Source organism: Podarcis filfolensis (genome assembly GCF_964270895.1).
Source record: "Podarcis filfolensis genome assembly, chromosome: 2".
NCBI lineage: Eukaryota > Metazoa > Chordata > Lepidosauria > Squamata > Lacertidae > Podarcis > Podarcis filfolensis.
The window spans coordinates 100,583,950-100,603,374 of record NC_139605.1 but is presented as its reverse complement, the minus strand read 5'-3'; the positions used below and the strand labels follow the sequence as shown (position 1 = coordinate 100,603,374).

General features: G+C 46.1%; 1 protein-coding gene across 1 annotated transcript in view; it reads right to left on the bottom strand.

The window, feature by feature from the left end:
- Positions 1-19,425, bottom strand: part of RGS9 (regulator of G protein signaling 9) — a 66,657-nt gene that overhangs the window by 30,782 nt on the left and 16,450 nt on the right. The window contains exons 5-9 of the mRNA XM_083598716.1: positions 15,579-15,630; positions 12,728-12,786; positions 11,802-11,878; positions 9,495-9,576; positions 5,378-5,440 (exon numbers count right to left, since the gene is read on the bottom strand). Of these exons, the coding sequence (XP_083454842.1) occupies positions 5,378-5,440; positions 9,495-9,576; positions 11,802-11,878; positions 12,728-12,786; positions 15,579-15,630 (333 nt within the window). The remainder of the gene's footprint in view (positions 1-5,377; positions 5,441-9,494; positions 9,577-11,801; positions 11,879-12,727; positions 12,787-15,578; positions 15,631-19,425) is intronic.

The window sequence follows — 19,425 nt, the reverse complement described above, 5'->3', positions numbered from 1 at the left end:
GGCATCGGACAGAATACACGACCGCCAGATTCCTTTAACGGAATACCCAGAACATTGAAGGCATAGGCGATGGCCACACCTAGCTCTTCGACACCACAACACACTTTTCCAATGCCTAACCTACCCACCAATACCACAAAAGTTGTGACGATTGCTATGAGGTAGGCGAAAAAACCAAAAAGCCTAATGCCAAATGGAAAATTCCTACCAGGCCCCCCGGACAACCAGGGCGACCAACCTAAGGTCCATAGCACGGCCATCGCGACGGGACGAAGGAGAATGAGGCCGAGGAGGGGCTGGCGCCACAGCATTTAGGCTGCAGTAAACGCCCCCTCGGAGGCACCTGGTTGGGTGCCTGCCGATGGGGGTGGGCGCCAGCCAGGTGAGTGGGGGAGGCGGAGCTCGGGCTCCCGCCCACAACCACTCCCCTCTCTTCCAGGGAGGAGAGTCTTTCTCGTTTGACATTGATCAACAACAAAGCACAAAGGGCCTGGACAAAGGGACTCCATACAAAGTGTTCCTGTTGCGCTCTATTAGCTAGTTAAAAAATGTAAAAATGCAGTTTACCCAGTATGGACTTCAAAGAGATTTGCGCTAATCACAAAACATAGCACCAGGGAAGAAGTCAGATTCTGGCATGTTATTATTTGGGCTGTTTGCTCCAAAACAAACCCTGAGTAATAAGCCAAGAACAAACCCTGGATACCACTTGTAGTTTGTTTAGAACTGTTTTTCTCAAACTTAGGTCTCCAGCAGTTGCTGGACTACAACTCAAATCATCCCTAGCTAGCAGGACCAGTGGACAGGGATGATGGGAGTTTCGTCCAATGACAGCTAGGAACCTAAGTTTGAGAAACACTGGTTTTAAAGAGAAACAAACCATGAGCCTGGTTTCAGATTTCATGACAAACCAGACTCTTGCTTGTTTCCTGGCAGTGTGGCAGCAGCAGGAGTGGGACAGGGGGCAGGGGCAGAACTAGAACTTTTCAGCACACTGCTCAATCACATTAAACCATAGTTTGTTTCAAAGTATGGTTTGCCGTGAAGTGTGAAGCAGGCTATAGGGGTGGTCCTTTGGTGAACCAGTCACAAAAGAATTCTCCTTTGCAGGGAGATAGATGTAGCCCAACGATACTTATATGATTCCACTCCTGGGCTCCCCACTCTACTGGGCTCATAAAATTCCCACTGCTTTTTGTGTTAAACAAACAAACAAACAAACAAACAAACAAACAAACCTCTATCGCCTTCAATCAGGCTTTCACTTCTCTATTTGATACCAGTTGCCATGAGAGTTCATATTATATCTGTATTTTCACAGGACGCTTATTTAAGGGAAGCAAGGCCAAACAGCATCAACCTGTTTCACGTTTCCCAACTATCTTTCCCTGTGCACAATTTCAGTGGGCCTTTCCGGATGTGCGTTCCTAGCCCAAACTGTTGTGTGCGTTCTCCAGATGCCGTCACCCTGAAAGTCTGGATGTGTTATAGAAGAACCCAGGAATCATTCTTCCTACATGCCCAACACTGTGGTCCTGCGGATATTGTTAGACTCCACTTCCCATCATCCCTTATCATTGACTTTATCATTGGCTATGGCTGATGGGAGCTGAAGACCAATTAATATCTAAAGGTAAAGGGACCCCTGACCATTAGGTCCAGTCGTGACCAACTCTCGGATTGGGGCGCTCATTTCGCTTTATTGGCCAAGGGAGCCGGCGTACAGCTTCCAGGTCATGTGACCAGCATGACTAAGCCGCTTCTGGCGAACCAGAGCAGTGCACGGAAACGCCGTTTACCTTCCTGCTGGAGCAGTACCTATTTATCTACTTGCACTTTGACGTGCTTTCGAACTGCTAGGTTGGCAGGAGCAGGGACCGAGCAACGGGAGCTCACCCCGTCGCAGGGATTCGAACCGCCGACCTTCTGATCGGCAAGTCCTAGGCTCTGTGGTTTAACCCACAGCGCCTGCCACGTCCCATGAATTAATATCTACAGGAATTAATATCTACACGTCCCATGAATTAATATACACATCCCATGAATTAATATCTACAGGGCCACAAATTCCTCACTCCTGTGCTTGTCTGTCAATTACTAAGGGGCTGCATTTCACTGGCATTTAGGTGTGTCTGTCTGCTATTGCTGTGGAGGACGGGGACTCTATTTTGTCCTAGGTACTCTCATCCGCTCTGCTCACCAGGAAGGGGAGGAACCAGCTCGTCTTCCCCGCACAGCTCCTGCCTCTCAGATTTTCTGCGTCTAAGTCTGTCTCTTTACAACCTGCTGCTCCCACAGCTTCCGCTCATTGTGAAGAAGCATTGATGAGTTCACTATGAAATGCCTCTCCTGTCCAGTACCCCAATTCAATCTGCATCTCTCCTCAACAGAAGAGGCGCTTCTGAGTCTCAAGAGAAATGGAGCATTCAACTACATCGCAGGGAGGGAAGAGATTTTAAAAAGACAGAAGCCTTATTAGTCAGGATTGGGGAAAAGATGGAAAGCAGCCAGTTCTGAAAGTGTCGAGGCTTGCATGTGTAAACAGGTCCGGGGAGAGTAGCATTCTGTAGCATTAAAAAAACACACCAAAATCTTCCCTCTCTGTAGGACTCTGTAAATACAAGCATGATATGACATAGCTTGGCATGATAACCTCCTCCTGAAGTCTATATTTGGTCCCCTACCGGCTGACATAGACTCCTGTTCTCCTTTCAAAAAAGACATGCCAGCCACCTCCCCTTAATGGTAAGAGGTAAATCCTCAGCCTCAGCATTTAGCTCTCCTCTTCAGTCTCCATGGCAACCAAGCCCACTTGGCCACCGCAATTATTTGCAGCTGAGAGTCCTCACGCAAATGGAAAGTTTGATTAGTACTGCGCAGGGTTTGATGAAAACAATTGCTATAAAGAGGGTTCGGACAAGCAGCATACAAGCCTCACCTTCAGCTGCAGGCCTATAAATAACAGATCACTTCAACTGCCTGGTTTGCGGTCTCCCCTATTCCCTTCATTCTCCGCGAGAAGCTAAGTTAACATGGCTACAGAATGTACTCTCAGCCAGGAGCAGAGGAAGGGGGTGCGGTGGAGGTGGTCCGCTCCGGGTGTCACCACTGAGGGGGGTGGCAAAATGCCGGGCGGCACTCGCTGCAAGGCCTGCAGTGCGCCTGAGCCACACATCTCTCCTGGGAGTGATGCGGTGGCTTGGGTGCCCACAGGCTCCACGTTGCCCCAAATGGTCTGCCCACTAAGTGAGAGGAGGCAGGCAGACTCCTTGGAGGCCCCACAGAGCGTCCTGTCCCAGCTGGCCCAGCCCCGCTCCCGTGAGCGGCTGGCCCTGCCGTGGGCACAGGGCATGCGCGCCATCCCAGCTGCCCAATCGGCTTGCTCCACCGCTGCTCTCGGCCTGCCCTACACAAAATTAAGCTACAGTATCCTATTCATGAAGGGACGTGGGTGGCGCTGTGGGTTAAACCACAGAGCCTAGGGCTTGCCAATCAGAAGGTCGGCGGTTCAAATCCCTGCAACAGGGTGAGCTCCCGTTGCTCAGTCCCTGCTCCTGCCAGCCTAGCAGTTTGAAAGCATGTCAAAGTGCAAGTAGATAAATAGGTACCGCTCCGGCGGGAAGGTAAACGGCGTTTCCGTGCGCTGCTCTGGTTCGCCAGAAGCGGCTTAGTCATGCTGGCCACATGACCCGGAAGCTGTACGCCAGCTACCTTGGCCAATAAAGCGAGATGAGCGCCGCAACCCCAGAGTCGGTCACGGCTGGACCTAATGGTCAGGGGTCCCTTTACCTTTATCCTGTTCATGCTAAGGCCTTGACTGAATTTAAATCTGACGCAGGGAAGCTAGGTGTGGGCTGCACCACTTCGGGTCACAACTAATAGAACATCTGTCTCTTTAAACTATTGCTGCCAGAGCTTCTCTTCCCTCTGCATTATTGCATGGCTGAATATCCCCCACGAATAACCCCACTCCAACGCAGAACCCTATTATGGGAAGGTAGGCTAGGACCCCTTTTCCATGAGGTGCCCGTGATGTTTTTAAATCGAAATCCTTCCACGTAAAAACTAATTAAATCCCAGCTGCAGTCCGAAGGTCAAGTAAGATGGCAGAGATCCATAATCACATCCCATACCTCTTTATACAGTGGTACCTTAATTCGTTCTGGAGGTGCGTTCTTAACCTGAAACTGTTCTTAACCTGAGGTACCACTTTAGCTAATGGGGCCTACCGCTGCTGCTGCTGCCGCCGCCACGCGATTTCTGTTCTCATCCTGAGGTAAAGTTCTTAACCCAAGGTACTACTTCCGGGTTAGCTGAGTCTGTAACCCGAAGTGTTTGTAATCCGACGTGTTTGTAACCCAAGGTACCATTGTATTTTGGCTGTGGGGGGGATGCAGTTCAGTTCAGGACCAGGGCACTGGTGGAAGGGAGGGGTTTAACTTTTCCCCTACACCTGGTTTGCTTGCTGAAATTTGACTCCCCTATCTGTTCCAAGCTGCTATTCGACCTCAGGGGAAATTCCCAGGCATATGAATTTTCCCTAAGGCAGCAAACAGGAGCTGCAGTCGTAGCCTATTTCACCTGGAAAATGGCACAAGGAAGCAAATAGATAAGCCCTCTCTCCCTGCAACACTATAGTCCCAATCTGGACCCAGTTCCTCTCCCCTGCAACTCATATTTGCCCAAATCAAAAGCGATAGGGGTTCCACTCACAGATCTCCTTCGCCTTGTTTAATATCACCCTGAAATAAAAACAGCTAGGATATAGGTTGACTGCCTTAGTAAGAACTAGGTCAAACAAACCCCGAGCAAGACATTTAAATGGTTATTTGTCTTAAGTTGTTATTTCTATTCAGAAGAAGAAAACACCCAGTGGCAGAAATGGTTAGCACTCTCATACTTTTTGTTGGTACTCAAAACTGAGTGATCAGTGTGGTTCAAACATTTTCTGGAACTCCATAATGATCGTATACTGCATCATGTTTTTGTTTAGTCATTTAGTCGTGTCCGATTCTTCGTGACCCCATGGACCAGAGCACTCCAGGCACTCCTGTCTTCCACTGCCTCCCACAGTTTGGTCAAACTCGCGTTGGTAGCTTCGAGAACACTGTCCAACCACCTCGTCCTCTGTCGTCCCCTTCTCCTTGTGCCCTCAATCTTTCCCAACATCAGAGTCTTTTCCAGCGAGTCTTCTCTTCTCAATACTGCATCATACCCCCTCCATATCTGCCCATTTTCACCCCCAGCTGTCGGACATTCAGTCCCAATCTTGACTTCGTTGGGTCTTATGTCCTTACAATGCAGATACAGAAAGCTTTGTCACCATTCAAAAATGCAATCAGAGTGCTACTAAGGAATGCAAACTTACCTAGTTTACCGTATTTTCACAGGGATCAGTTACTCGGTCTAAGCCATAGTCAAGTGTGTCCTGCATCCCTGGCTATTACAGTCAAAAAACAACAAAACATACAATTACATATTTGTGTTGTTTTTAAAAAAATATTGTTTATAATATCAAGTATGATTGCATCAATTATTTAGCTGCCAGTGGTAAGACAAAAAAATTTTGGAAAAAAATTTGACCTCCATATATATATATATATATATATATATATATATATATATTCCAAAATTTTTATATATATCTTCTGTTTTACAATTTAGAATACTCATTTAAACATCCTTAAAATATGAGTGACTTCCCTTCTTCTCTTTCCATAGTTCATTTTGCATATCATAAATCCCTGCATATTTTACATAAACTAAACCATTCATTATTCCATTATTGCATTCATCAAAACTTATTTACACTGTTGAATTTATATGAATGTTGCCAATGTTTTCAAGTGTACACAATTTCCCCCTGTAATCATTTTCCAATCTTCTCTAAACGTATGTTCTTCTTGTTCTCTTATTCTATATGTTAAGTCTGCAAGCTGTGCATATTCCGTCAGCTTAAGTTGCCATTAGTTGGGACCTCACACGTTTTCCATTTTGGGGCTAACAAAACACGGGCCATAGTAGTGGCATACATAAATAACATTTTTTGACACCTGGGAATTTCCATCAAAACTATCCCCAACAAAAAGGTCTCCAATTTTTTTACTTTCCTAATACTTCTCCAACTCCACCAGCTTGTCCACCAGAGAAGCCTAAATTACAAAAGACCTTTATTCTAGTTGTGTTTGCTGCAGAAATATTAATTAATATGCCACAGCTAGCGTTGTGTGTTCTCTACAATTCTGCCCAAGTAATCCCTGGGCTATTCCTAGGGTTAAGAGAAGCAGACAAAATTCAATATTCTGCAACTGCTAATTCAATACATAAAAATAAGCAGCTATGGGGAAACAGATGCAAATTTGTTCCATTTTGCAAATTTCCACAGAGCACAGAATTCTTGGTGGAAAACACTGTTTCGTTTCCAGTGCAGAGCAACCTCTGCCAGCCTTTTGCCAGATGTTTTGGACTTCAACTCCCATCAGCCCTCATCAGCACAGTCATGCTAGTTGGCGCTAATGGAAGTTTTAGTCCTAAACATTCTGAGAGCACCAGAATGGTGAAGGCTGGCACAGACTATGCACAGCCGTGGCTGAGTTCAGCATTAGCACCCAGCCCCACTGGGCAGGTGTCAGAGCCCTGGCATCCTGGCAGTGTCCACTGGCATTGACACACTTGCTATTGGCCCAGTATCTCAGGTGGCCGAGTCTTCAAGTCTTCTGATGTTCTTACAGGACCAGGCATCGGGCTTCCCATACCCCAACCCGTATAATGAGAGACCAAAGAGACTGGTGAGAAAACCCGGCGCAGGAAGAAACCAGCTGAGGCCAGGGTGCTGGCTGCTTAAATGAGTGAGGGGCAGGTCCAAGGGGATCATGAAGCTCCACCACTGGGTGCAGGCATAGGATCCGGTTCCTGATAGGCTTATGCCCCCTCCGCCCATGAGGAAGAGCCCAGCCAGGTTGAATTCCTCCATTGGGGCCCCAATGAAGCCTCCTCCGTCCCGCAATGCCGCCGCACGCGAAAGGGTGAGCAGGCTTATCCTAGCAATGGCCACGGTAATGAACAATTGAGAAAAGCATCACTGGGCAAATTTTCCTTTTCATCGGGTCTCTTAAAAGCACGCGAGCCTCATCTTTCATCGCACCTGACAAACCGAACGATAACAGCACCTTCTGTATGTTTCTAAGCGTGTTTTCAGCAAAAAATAAAATAAAATTATTGGCATGGGAACTTGGGAGGATGCAGAGAACACCCTGCCCAGTGAGGGAAGGGGGTGCCTCGACATGGCAAACAGACTGGTACCGCTGTCGCATCTGCTTGGAGCACAGCTTTGTTTTTGATCAGCTATCTGACGTCTGCTGAAGTTTGGCCATCAATAATTAAACTCCAGCCAGCGCTATCTTAAAAGGGCGAAAAGAGGGGGAAACAGCTCAAGAAAGAGAAGGATCCAAATTCAGCTCTGGTGTGATCAAAGGGGATTCAGCAGGGAAGATGAACTAGGACCAAAGGGGCTGCTGTGGCACAGGGGCCTTTTCTACAGATGGTATTTCCCCGCCCCCTGCAAGCTAAGCTCCAATTACGGCCTGACATTTGCCGGAGGCTTATGCCTTCTCTGTCTGTTAACCGCTGGGCTCTCAGTTGGCCGCTTACACCGTATGCACAATTAAAAGTGGATCTTTGATTATGACTTGGGATTAGGGAATGTAGCTCTTTGGCATGTGTCAGAGCCATGCGGCATGCTGTGATCAGTGCGGCACTGCTCAGGAAAACACCCCACCGGCATCTGCCAGAAGTGCCTCCAAAATAACAGAAACTCGGTGCTGCGCTCCACAGCTTGGAGTCTTTCCCCAGCATGGAAGATTCGCCCAAAAGCGCTCGTGGGCGTGGAAAGATCAACGTGGATAGATCAGGCCATGAGAGGAGGCAGTGGTGCCGTGTGTTTGTGTACAGTGGTACCTCGGGTTAAGCACTTAATTCGTTCCGGAGGTCCGTACTTAACCTGAAACTGTTCTTAACCTGAAGCACCACTTTAGCTAATGGGGCCTCCTGCTGCCACCGCGCCGCCGGAGCACGATTTCTGTTCCCATTCTGAAGCAAAGTTCTCAACCTGAAGCACTATTTCTGGGTTAGCGGAGTCTTTAACCTGAAGCGTATGTAACCTGAAGCGTATGTAACCTGAGGTACCACTGTATCAGGTTTGCCTCCATTCTTCTTGCTGCGTTTGGCGGGTGGGAGTGTGATCGCAACCCCTTTGCAATTACTGAGGTCAAGCTGCAGGAGCTGACTCCAAGGAACAAAATGCACCCGACACAGATGTATGCAGCATGCACAGTTCTCAGAAGACAGGGGCTTAAACCCCAGCTGCTTCCTGTGCAAGCTTGTGCCTCACTTTCCCCACCTGCAGGAAGCAGGATATCTGGGCATCCTTATCTCTCTGCCAGAAGAGCCATTCCTCCCTTCTCCCTTGCAGTGATTCCAAACTACCTATTGCAAGAGTTAAAACTGTGAGATGAGATTCTGTAGAAGAAAGATAATGCCAAAGTGGACAAACCAGGCTCTTTGTTAAGTTGATGGCTCTTGTCAAGTCTGTCTCCTTGCATGTCTAAAGAGTACAGGCAACTGGTTGCCAAAGAAGCTACTAGCTACAGAGGCTTCTGTAAGGTGAGCTAAAATTGGGCCCCAGCAGGAGGAAAGTGTTGAAGAATAGTCAGTCTCATCTTGAATTTGACTTGACGTGACACCTCTACTGAATCCAAAGCCACGGTTTTGGGGACGGAACCACCAAAAACTTAATAACGGCTCAAGATTTGTACAGTGGTACCTCTGGATACGAACGGGATCCGTTCCGGATCCCCGTTCGCATCCTGAAGCGAATGTAACCTGCGTCTGCGCATGCGTGGGTTGCAATTCATCTCTTCCACGCATGCACGTGACATCATTTTAACCATCTGCGCATGCGCGAGCTGCGAAACCCAGAAGTAACGCATTCTGTTACTTCCGGGTCAACGCGGAGCGCAACCCGAAAGCGCTCAGCTTGAAGCATATTTAACCCAAGGTATGACTGTATTACTAATACAGTTTTGTCATCCACCTTTCGCTCCAAGATCCCAGGTGGGTTGCAACAGTTAAAACACAATATTAAAACTGTTCCAAACAACTCACAATTACAGAAATAAGGTGTGTCATAAAATATAAGGGTGTTCATGCTGTGAACCTCTTTCATATGCTCCGTTTCCATGTACGTTGAAATAAAACCATACAGCAGAAAGAAACCACAGCTTCCCATGACCTTCATTCTAAGGAAACGTTAAGCCAAAGCCCCCTAGACCTCTTAGTACTCACCGATTCAGGTGTGCAAAACTATAGCGCAGGGAGTTGGACCACATAACCCTTGGGGTCCCTTCAAACTCTACAATAATATGATCCTATTATTATTACTCTAATGAGAATCACAGAACCACATTGTTTACTAGATATGTCTATTCTTCACTTACAGCTGTTCGGTGCACTAGCCAATAGGCTTTCTCCTGACAGTCCAGAGCATATCGATCTTCCTTCTTTCGTTCTTTTCCTGTCCTGCAAATTCAGGAGGGAAGTGTCATTTCAACAAATCAAAGCGGAATAGGCCCACTTCCCTGTCACAGGACTACCTGCACATCCCTGGCAAGTAGCATAACATGGACCAGGAATTTGGTGTATAACGAAATTATTTCTTAATTCTCATGTTCCAGAATGGTCCACTGCCTACGATTTTACTGTGAGTATTTTCCTTTTTGGATACAGGCACTCTTCCTCCCATCCTTCCTCTCCTGTCCACATGACTATACCCTTTAGCAACTGTAATGGCTTTAGGGGTTGCTTGTGCATAAGTTACCGCCGCTCTGGGCTAGGTTGGCTGGTTAAACCGTTTCTCTCTGGACAGCCATCCACTCCGTGGCTGTTCAGTCGCTGGCAGAATCCGTCAGTGGGCGTTTCTTGAACCTCTTCCAGCAAAGAAGTTTCTTGACGCCAAGTCGCCGCCTACTTTCCCTGCGCGGAAGTCTTCTGCGCAGGGTGGGTGTGGGCAGCGGAGGACCTGTGCTCTCCTCGCTGGTCTCCTGCGAAGAGTCCTGGAGCCTCCTCTCTGCTTCCCCCATCGGCCCCCCTCTATCCCTGGTGTTGCGCTTATTTTCTTCCCCAGCCGGAGACCTGCCTCTCTCCCTGCTTGGCCCCTCTCCAGCATCGCTGTGGAGCCTCGCCTCCTCCTCTAGTTCCGATGGCAGTTCCCTGACAGTGACTGAACCAAAAGTCAGAGTAGAATTTCCCCCCCTAAAATCACCATCAGTGTTGTTTATACAGACACTACTTTTCCATGGTGAACCACGTACAAAGTGGGCTACTTAAATAGAATAAAATAACTATCCACAGAATGATAGGAGGGAACAGAAAGTTCCCTGGCCCAAGGGCTCCACACATCTACCAGACTGCTCAAATCACAACCAGCATTTTAGAATTCTTGGTGAGGCACCTGAGGACTGGAGTTGGGGAAAAGGAAGACCTAGGTCACTATTGATGTCAGTACAAGGAAAGGTGCTAGAACAGATAGTTAAACAGTCTGTCGGTGAGCACTTAGAAAATGATGCTTTGTTTACTAGGATGCAGCAGGGGTTTCTCAAAAAGAAGTCATGCCAGACGAATTTCTTTCTCTCTCTCTCTGATAGACTTGGTGGATCAGGGGAATGCTGTGGACACAGTGTATCTTGATTTCAGTAAGGCTTTTGACAAAGTCCCCCATGATATTCTTGTGGAGAAGCTGGTAAAATGTGGACTGGATGAGGTGACTGTTAGGTGGATTTGTAGCTGGTTAATCAACCAGCCCCAAAGAATGCCCACTAATGGTTATTCATCATCCTGGAAATAAGTGACAAGTGGGGTGTCACATCATTCTGTTCTTGGCCCATTACTGTTCAACATTTTTATATATTGGGTGAAGGAATTAAGGGGATGGCTCATCAAATTTGCAAATGACACCAAACTGGGGAGGAGGAGTTAATACCACAGATGCTGTGCAAGCAGACAATGGACGAACTGCAGTGAAGAGCCTGCAGACCTTGTTGGTAAAGGGAAAGTTACAATGGTTACTACCGAATTTGATGTGAGGACAAGACACATTCCCTAAGTGTGAGCACAATCATCCTTTCAAGTTATCTCACAGGAAAGGCCATTTAACCAGCAACCACAGAGGTCACAGCAACTCTGCTTTTGTAGACTCACTTAAGACATTTTGTTAAGGTTTCCTGGCTTAGTACATGGTCAAAGATATCGATGGACATCACCAAACACCGACAGCTTGAGCCAGATCCAACCACCCCAATTCCACTAGCTGAAACCAGCACAATGAGCCTGCCAGTGCAAAAGAGCAGCTACTGCCAACAGCTCTAAAAAAAATAAAAACCTGCTACTGAGAATCAGTAGGAGAGTTCTCTGAAAATGGATTTCCAAGTCAGGCACCCTCATTATCAGAGAAAAATGAAACTGCGTTGACAGAAAGCAGTATTTACACCTTTCAAGCAGGCAGTACAAACTGCCACCAGTGTGGTTATTTGTAAGCAGAACTGCAAGCTCATTTGGTAACAGGCAGGTGCAAAAGCAAAGGCAGAGTTTCACAGATGTAGCAGGAGTCCGTGTCAATTTTTGAAAGCTGTTTTAGAGAGAATGGGAATGTGTTATAATTCCTTGGCTACTGAGAACTTGAAAGTTGCTTACTGCATCACTCAAAACAAAAGCGAAAAGAGAGGAAAAAACAGTGTTAAGCGTCTCACCTGTACTGTTCCTGGGCCTGCATAACAACGAAGTCCCATTTGTGGTTGATTTTTTTGTGCAGCGTGGTATAATTTTCCTGGAAAAACAGCAGCAGTGAGATAGCAAGGAAAGACACAGACTTCTGTTTCGCTCGCAGCGCGAAGGATGTGATAAAGTGCTACAGCACACGGCCACACGTACGAAACACGGAACAAGTAAGATTGATGAGATTTCTCAGTAAGATTTATTAGCTTAGCCCACTGCTGTTGTAGCAATTAGGTGTATATTTAAGCTGACAAATTTGTTTAACAGATGTAGTTTAATAGGTGAGGGGGGAAACCAAAATCTGAAAGTAGAGAAGTGGGGGCGGAAACACTACAGTTGTGAATCTATGATGCTGGAACTACATGCTATCCAAAAGCTCAGGGCTGCTGCTAATCTTGGTAGTCCATGGCTGAATTACAGCAACACAAGAAGTTGCCTTCTGCTAAGTCAGATCATCAGCCTAGGTAGCCCAGTATTTTCTGAAGTTAACCTGCAGTGGCGCCCTGCCAGACCGATGTCAGAGACTGTGATCTTCTGCATGCAGAGCACATGTTCCACTACTGAGCTTTAATGCTCCACCGCCATGGATGTGCTTTACCAGAGGCGCAGGTTGCCCCCAAGATTGGGGGAGCCAACACATGTCGTCACATACAACGCTGCGCAGTCTGGTGCAACCTTCCACTAGTCAGCATGGATTCCTGCAGCACTTGGAGACACTGCACAGGCCAATGTGACCTCACACCAGGCTGCGCCGATCCCTGTGGCATCTCTCGACATCATGCATACTGGGGCAGCCTTCTATGACGTCCCACTGGGGCCCCTCAACCTTTGGTTAACCAAAAAGCTTGCACACAAGATGCTTAGCCAAAAGCTTGCACAAGATGCCATAATACTTTCTTACCTTTTCATATTCTTCTAAAACTCCTTTCCTTTTGATATTTTTCTTGGCTAGGTAGATGGCTGGGGATGATAAACAACAACATACACATGTAATTAATGAGAAGGCCCAGTGAAAGAAAAGTAAAATTACATCTTTTCCAAATAAAGATTTTGTCCCGGGTGAATCCACATGGCGCAAGATCCATATAAGCTTGTGTCTCCAGCCAATGCTGTTTTTCACAATAGGTGATTCCCACAGGAGTAGTGAAAGGAATCTGCATTGTGGTGACAACTCTGGTGCAGCGGGAAGCTTAGGGCAAATGTAGGAGGGGGGGATATTCTAAGGGGTGTTAGTAAGCTTCACTGTGATTGTAACTTTTTTCTTAATGTGTATAGGACTAATGTGTATACGACTAAGATCAGAACAGCTGTATGTTGTTCTGAATGGCTTTGAATTCAAGAAACAAATGACCACACTTCCTACAGAAGCCCATTCAGCAGAGAGTGCTCCTATTTTCCTGGCATGCACATCTAGAATTTACTGTAAGCAGCCATCTTTCCCACGCTTTGTTTTATCCGGAAGTCTTATTGAAGCTCTTTGAACTAAATATCTAGCTATGGAAATTATTTCTCCTAACTAGGCAGTGTGTCCATAAAAGCTAGCAATTTAAGCAGCGTATAATTAACACAGGTAGAGGGTAATGAATGCAGCACAATTGCAGGTTTGGCTAATACCAACATGTTTGGAAAAGGAACGGCAGTTTCATTTCAACATAAAATTGGTGTCGTGCATGAGAAAATGTTCTGAGGGTGTGTGTGTCGGTTTGTTCAATTTGTGTGGTGTTTTTATTGCTCCATTCTTATTTTCCCGCTGTGAATTCTAACCTTGTGCTCTGGTTAAAGCCAGTTTGCTAATTTCTGGTGTCTCAGCTACATATTCATGCGGCAGTGAGGTGCAGAGGAAGGCAAGTTAAGAAGCCAAATTAACACATTTCTAATAACACATTCCACAAACCAAATTAAGCCGAAGAAGTTTAGTCCAATCCTGTAGCACGTTTATGCAAAAGTAAGGGCCGCATCCAATGAAGCTATATGCAAAATGGACCAACTGAAAAGAACAGACCTCAGTTAGAAATGCCCATACATTTCAATGGGTCTACTCTGAGTAAACTAATAGCTAAACCAGGGGTCAGCAACCTTTTTCAGCCGTGGGCACGTCCACCATCCCTCAGACCATGTGGGGGGCCAGACTATATTTTGAAAAAAGAAGAACGAATTCCTGTGCCCCACAAATAACCCAGAGATGCATTTTAAATAAAGGGACACATCCTACTCACGTAAAAACACACTGATTCCTAGACCGTCTGTGGGCCGGATTGAGAAGGTGATTGGGTCACATCCGGCCCCCGGGCCTTAGGTTGCCTACCCCTAAGCTAAACCAAAGTTCAGTTGACTTAGTCCCACGTAAGGGTGTATCAGACTGTGGAATATTTCTTTAATAAAACATAATCTTATTCTTTATCTAAGGCTTAAAGTGGGGAACAAAATTCACATACATTCTCTAAAAAGTATAAGAAACAGATGGCCCAATTTGCATATGCAATCAATGCATCTTGGCTTTCTGTGTGTGGATTGCCTTAACATGTCATTTCAATCCTTCTTTTCGGTGGTTTCAGCACTGCCAGAATTGTTCGAGGTACTGCTTCACATTGCAACTTGCCACATGGAACAGTGTCTACGAGGCTATAGTTTCAGGAACCTGCTACCACACCACTGACCAGGCCTAAGGCAATTAAAGATGTTCAGAATTATCAAGGGACACAGCTTTTACCTGTACTGTTACACTCCAGACTACAGGTGGAAGGTTGTAAATTCAAATGCTCTGCTATGTTAAAAACTCCCTACCTGTGGATAGCTAGCATATCAGGGAAAAGGGATTCTGACCTAGCTTTCTCCTTGGTGCCAGTTTTCAATATGAATGGATTGCCTTCATATGAAGAGGTGCTTAAACATGTGAACATCCCATGCATACCTTGAAGTACTACAGTCCTAGGAAGGGTCCAACGCATTATATACAGTGGTACCTCGGGTTACAGACGCTTCAGGTTACAGATGCTTCAGGTTACAGATTCCGCTAACCCAGAAATAGTACCTCAGGTTAAGAACTTTGCTTCAGGATGAGAACAGAAATCGTGCGGCAGCAGCAGGAGGCCCCATTAGCTAAAGTGGTCCCTCAGGTTAAGAACAGTTTCAGGTTAAGAACGGACCTCCAGAACGAATTAAGTTCTTAACCCGAGGTACCACAGTATCTGCATGTTTTCTAAATCATTTTTTTAAAATGAGAGTTGAAATGAGAGTGTAAGTGGATACCCTCCTCTTCAAAGTGAAGTACCTCGGTTTTCGAACGTAATCCGTTCCGGAAGACCGTTCGAGTTCTGAAACGTTCGAAAACCAAGGACTCAACAGCCGACAGCTAGGCCTCAGGATCTTGCACTCAGCGGAAACCGCGAGGCATGTTCGACTTCCGAGGCGTGTTCAAAAACCAAAGCATTTATTTCCGGGTTTACAACGTACGTAAACCGAATATTCGTCAACAGAGATGTTAGGAAACCAAGGTACCACTGGACCTTTCCCAGAACTGATTCGTTTCTACAAACATCATCTTTGGAGTTCATACAAACACTTACTCCATCTTTTCCTCCAAGTGCACATGATTTACACAGAGCTGTCAACTTTTCCCTTTTCTTGCAAGGAATCCTATTCAGAATAAGGGAATTTCCCTTTTAAAAAAGGGAAAAGTTGACAGCTATGGATCTACACCTTTAAGATTTCACTAAAAGGGCAGAGAGTACCTCTCCGATCTTATGGCTTACCATAGTCTGTATCATCTGCTGCCCACTGCTGGGTCGGCCAAAAATACGGTGTCTGTAAGAAAGAACACAAAAACTAAGACCCAGGTTATCAACTGATTCTTTAACTAAATTCTTCTAAATCATTCTACCAGCTGGCATGTGTCTGGCAGCCCTGAATATTTTTAATGTTTTTGTAAATGTATCTTCTCAGCTATTTTATATCCATTCTGAATGAGGCCTGGAAAACAGAAAAATCAAACAAAATAAAAAAGGCAGGGAGAGGCAAGCCCCCAATCTTTGGGGGTGGGGGCTATTGTTTTGTTTCTCTTCTTGCTTTTTATATGTATTTTGTGTTTTTATCATGTGTTTTTATGCTCTGAGCCACCCTGATATCTGCAAATGAAGGGTGGTTATACAAATATTAACAACAACACTTAGAGTAGTAACTTTCACTGGATGTTGAAGCAGCAGCTCTCTCCCTATGTGAACACCACTGTGAGGTTTTTAAATGATTGTTCATGGCCCCTTCCCACTTTCTGGTCCAAACAGGTAAGGTCCACCCAACTAGGGATGTAAGAAGGCATTGGTTTCCATTCCAACCCATATTTGTCATGTGCAGTGCTGCTTCCATTCCACTGCATTTCAGCCTTTCGTAAAACCATGTTATTCGGTCACACTGTCTGCTATAGCGAAATTTTGCACAATTAATCACGTAATTATCATGTTATTCCACACCATTCCTTTCAATGCAAAGGAAACACAATGCAACTGGAGAGAGTTATCCATAGGAGACTATCAGCTGCAGACTGAAAATAACAACAACAGTGAATGCAAATCAAATTCGCCAAATTGACGTCTGTCCAGGAAATGAGATGGGTAAGTGAACATCAACGATTTCCATTCCTCCTTCCACCAGAATTTTCCAACATCTCTACACCCTTCCTGTGTATGTATGTGAGAGAGACAGGGGGGGGGAATGGGAGGATGCTGTGTCACTAATTGCCATTGCTTCCTCTTCGCCTGGATTGTTGCCAACTTCCCAGGCCACAGGTCTCTGACAGATTCTGTCAGGGGGTTAAAAATGAGAGTTTTTGTGTACTGTTGCTGACAAATTCAGTGAGGAGAAGTACATATGGGGTGGAGTGGGGGAACAATAAAGAGAAGCAGAGGAAAACGGGAACTGGAGGAAGTAAAAGGGAGCAACAGAGGACCCAGTACGATGGGGAAAGAGGAAGTAACCAAGATAGGGGCAGAGAGAGAAAAGACTGAGCAGCAGACCCATACGGGTGCGGGTCCCAAATGTACACTTGCCCTGGGCCTAGGAGGCCAAAGCCAGCCAGGGGGTCCTGCAAGGAACCAGGTGCTTTTTTGTTTGTGTTTATAACTTTATTCTAAAACGACTCCTGCCCAGGGCCTCAGACAAGCTCTGCTTGGGCCTGGTGAGCACTATGGTGCGAAGGGAGAGAAGGAAAAAGAGGGGGAAAGGGGTGGACAAACAGACATGTTGGATGAGTGACAGAAATGGGGTGCATACAGAGGTTTGTGGCAATGCAAATACAAGAGTGCTATGGGGAAAGATTTATTTAGGAGACCACTGTAAACAAATGAAAACACTGGAGGATTCTAATAACACTTGTAATGTAACAAAGACTATGGACAATATGGAGAGATATAAAATATGGACGATGAAATATTATGCAGTTGAAAATGTTGACAATAGGACCCAGGGAGGGGATGGTGGTGAGTCTGGAGATTCAGAGAAATCTCTAAACATGAACATATATTTGGTATTGTTATAACTTTGCACTTGTAAAATCAAATAAAAATTATTTCAAAGCAAAAACAAGAGTGCTATGGGATGCCGGCTTTTGGTGGTAAAATGAGAAAGAAGCAAGGATGGGTACAGAGGAAGAAGGCTGCAGGGTTAAAAGAGAAGGTGAGTGAGGCCTGCGGTGGTGCAGAAAGGGAGACCTAGAGGGAGAAAGGGAGATCAGCAATAAATTCATTTAAAGGGGGACACTGAAGCAGATTGTAATAAAAATGATGTCCTGTGGCTAACTTAGTGCTGGGGCCTTGCTGAGTTAACAAAAACTGCCCTCAGAGTGCAGCACAGCCAGGAAAGGGACCCAACAAAGAAGAGAATAATTTTCCTTGTGTGTATTTTTAGGTAGCTGAACCCCTGAGGGGGGGAACCCGTCATACCTACTCTTCGTAAAGTGACATGTACACAGATCACAGTATAAAAATAATGAACAGTAAAATTACAGCTGCAGCCCTTCCTCTACGGCACCCCTACACAGTTATTTGAGCTGTGCACCTGCTAACATTAAAACAATCTAGTTAAAACATTTTAAAAAGCTAAATGTAGCACGATGAAGCCACTGAAAAAGTCTTCCAAATAAGGCTATCTTTCAATGTTTCCTAAAGGCTGACAAAGAAGGACCGAGGTGAAAGATAAGGCAAAGTCACAGATTGAAAGGACTGTGAGAAGCTTCTCAGAGTTAAGAGCGAACTCATGCAGGAATGAATTGCCAAAGGCTTTAAAGAAGTCTTAACGTCTGTGGCCCACTTTACCTATCCTATTAAACCATCGTTAAAATAAAAGCATCGCTTAACATGAACAAGGAGCATGCAGATGGATGTTGCTTGAAAGGTCCCTGTTTGTGACCCCCATCCCACGTGCTACAGCACTAGGGAAGAATCAAGTAATACTCTGGCTTTTCATTACATCCGAATCCAGGCTTGTGGTTTCTCTTCAAATGAACCACAATCTGAAGCCAAGGTTTGTTCCTGGCTTACCGCTCGTGGTTTGGTGAAAACGAGTCCCAGTTCAGAAAAGATGCCAAACCAGACTATGACTCACAGGAGCCAACTCCTATGGGCTGAGGTCCCTTTGCCCCCCCAATAAAATATTGGGGGAGGGCAGGCACCCCTCAAAGTTGATGGGCATTCCATTCAAATGGTGTGGGCGTTTTGTAATTGATTATGTGGGGTGGGGCTTACCTGCCCCCCCCCATTTTATTCCCGTTGGCACCCTTGCTTTGGCTTATTTCCTCCCTAGAGTGGCACCAGTTGGAGCTGGGTAAGAGCTAAAGGTAAGGGGACCCCTGACCATTAGGTCCAGTCGTGGCCGACTCTGGGGTTGCGGCGCTCATCTCACTTTATTGGCCGAGGGAGCTTCCGGGTCACGTGGCCAGCATGACTAAGCCGCTTCTGGCGAACCAGAGCAGTGCACGGAAATGCCGTTTACCTTCCCGCCGGAGCGGTACCTATTTATCTACTTGCACTTTGACATGCTTTCGAACTGCTAGGTTGGCAGGAGCAGGGACAGAGCAACAGAAGCTCACCCCATCATGGGGATTTAACCCACAGCGCCACCTATGTCCCTTCGGGTAAGAGCAAAGCACCCACAATTTCAGCAACAAGAATTAGCATGCTGCTCTTTCACATTTAACCACTGTTAATTTTATTCATAGTTTCATGGAAGGCTGGAGAACCTCAGGCCCAGAGGCTGAGTGTGGACTTCCAGGCCACATGCAACAGTTTCTCTCCCCCAAGCCACACCCCTTCTTCCTAGGCCACACCCCTCACTGAGGCTCAAGTGTTTTGAACTGGGTAAGGCCTTGCTAGGATGGAGAGTCCATTTTTTGCATGGCTGGAGCACTGCTGACTGTAGAAATGTAGAGAGTTCCCTCTGCAGCTCAAGTCCCGGTTCCTCTGGTTTGCAGCCCCAGTGCAGGTGTCTATGAAGCAATGTGAACCTTGAGTTGAAAAAGGTTTTAACCTGATATGTGAATGAGATTTATGCGAAAAGTCTAAAAGACCTTAGCAGGCTTCCATTTCTTCTGCTTGTGGCTCACTGCTCTGC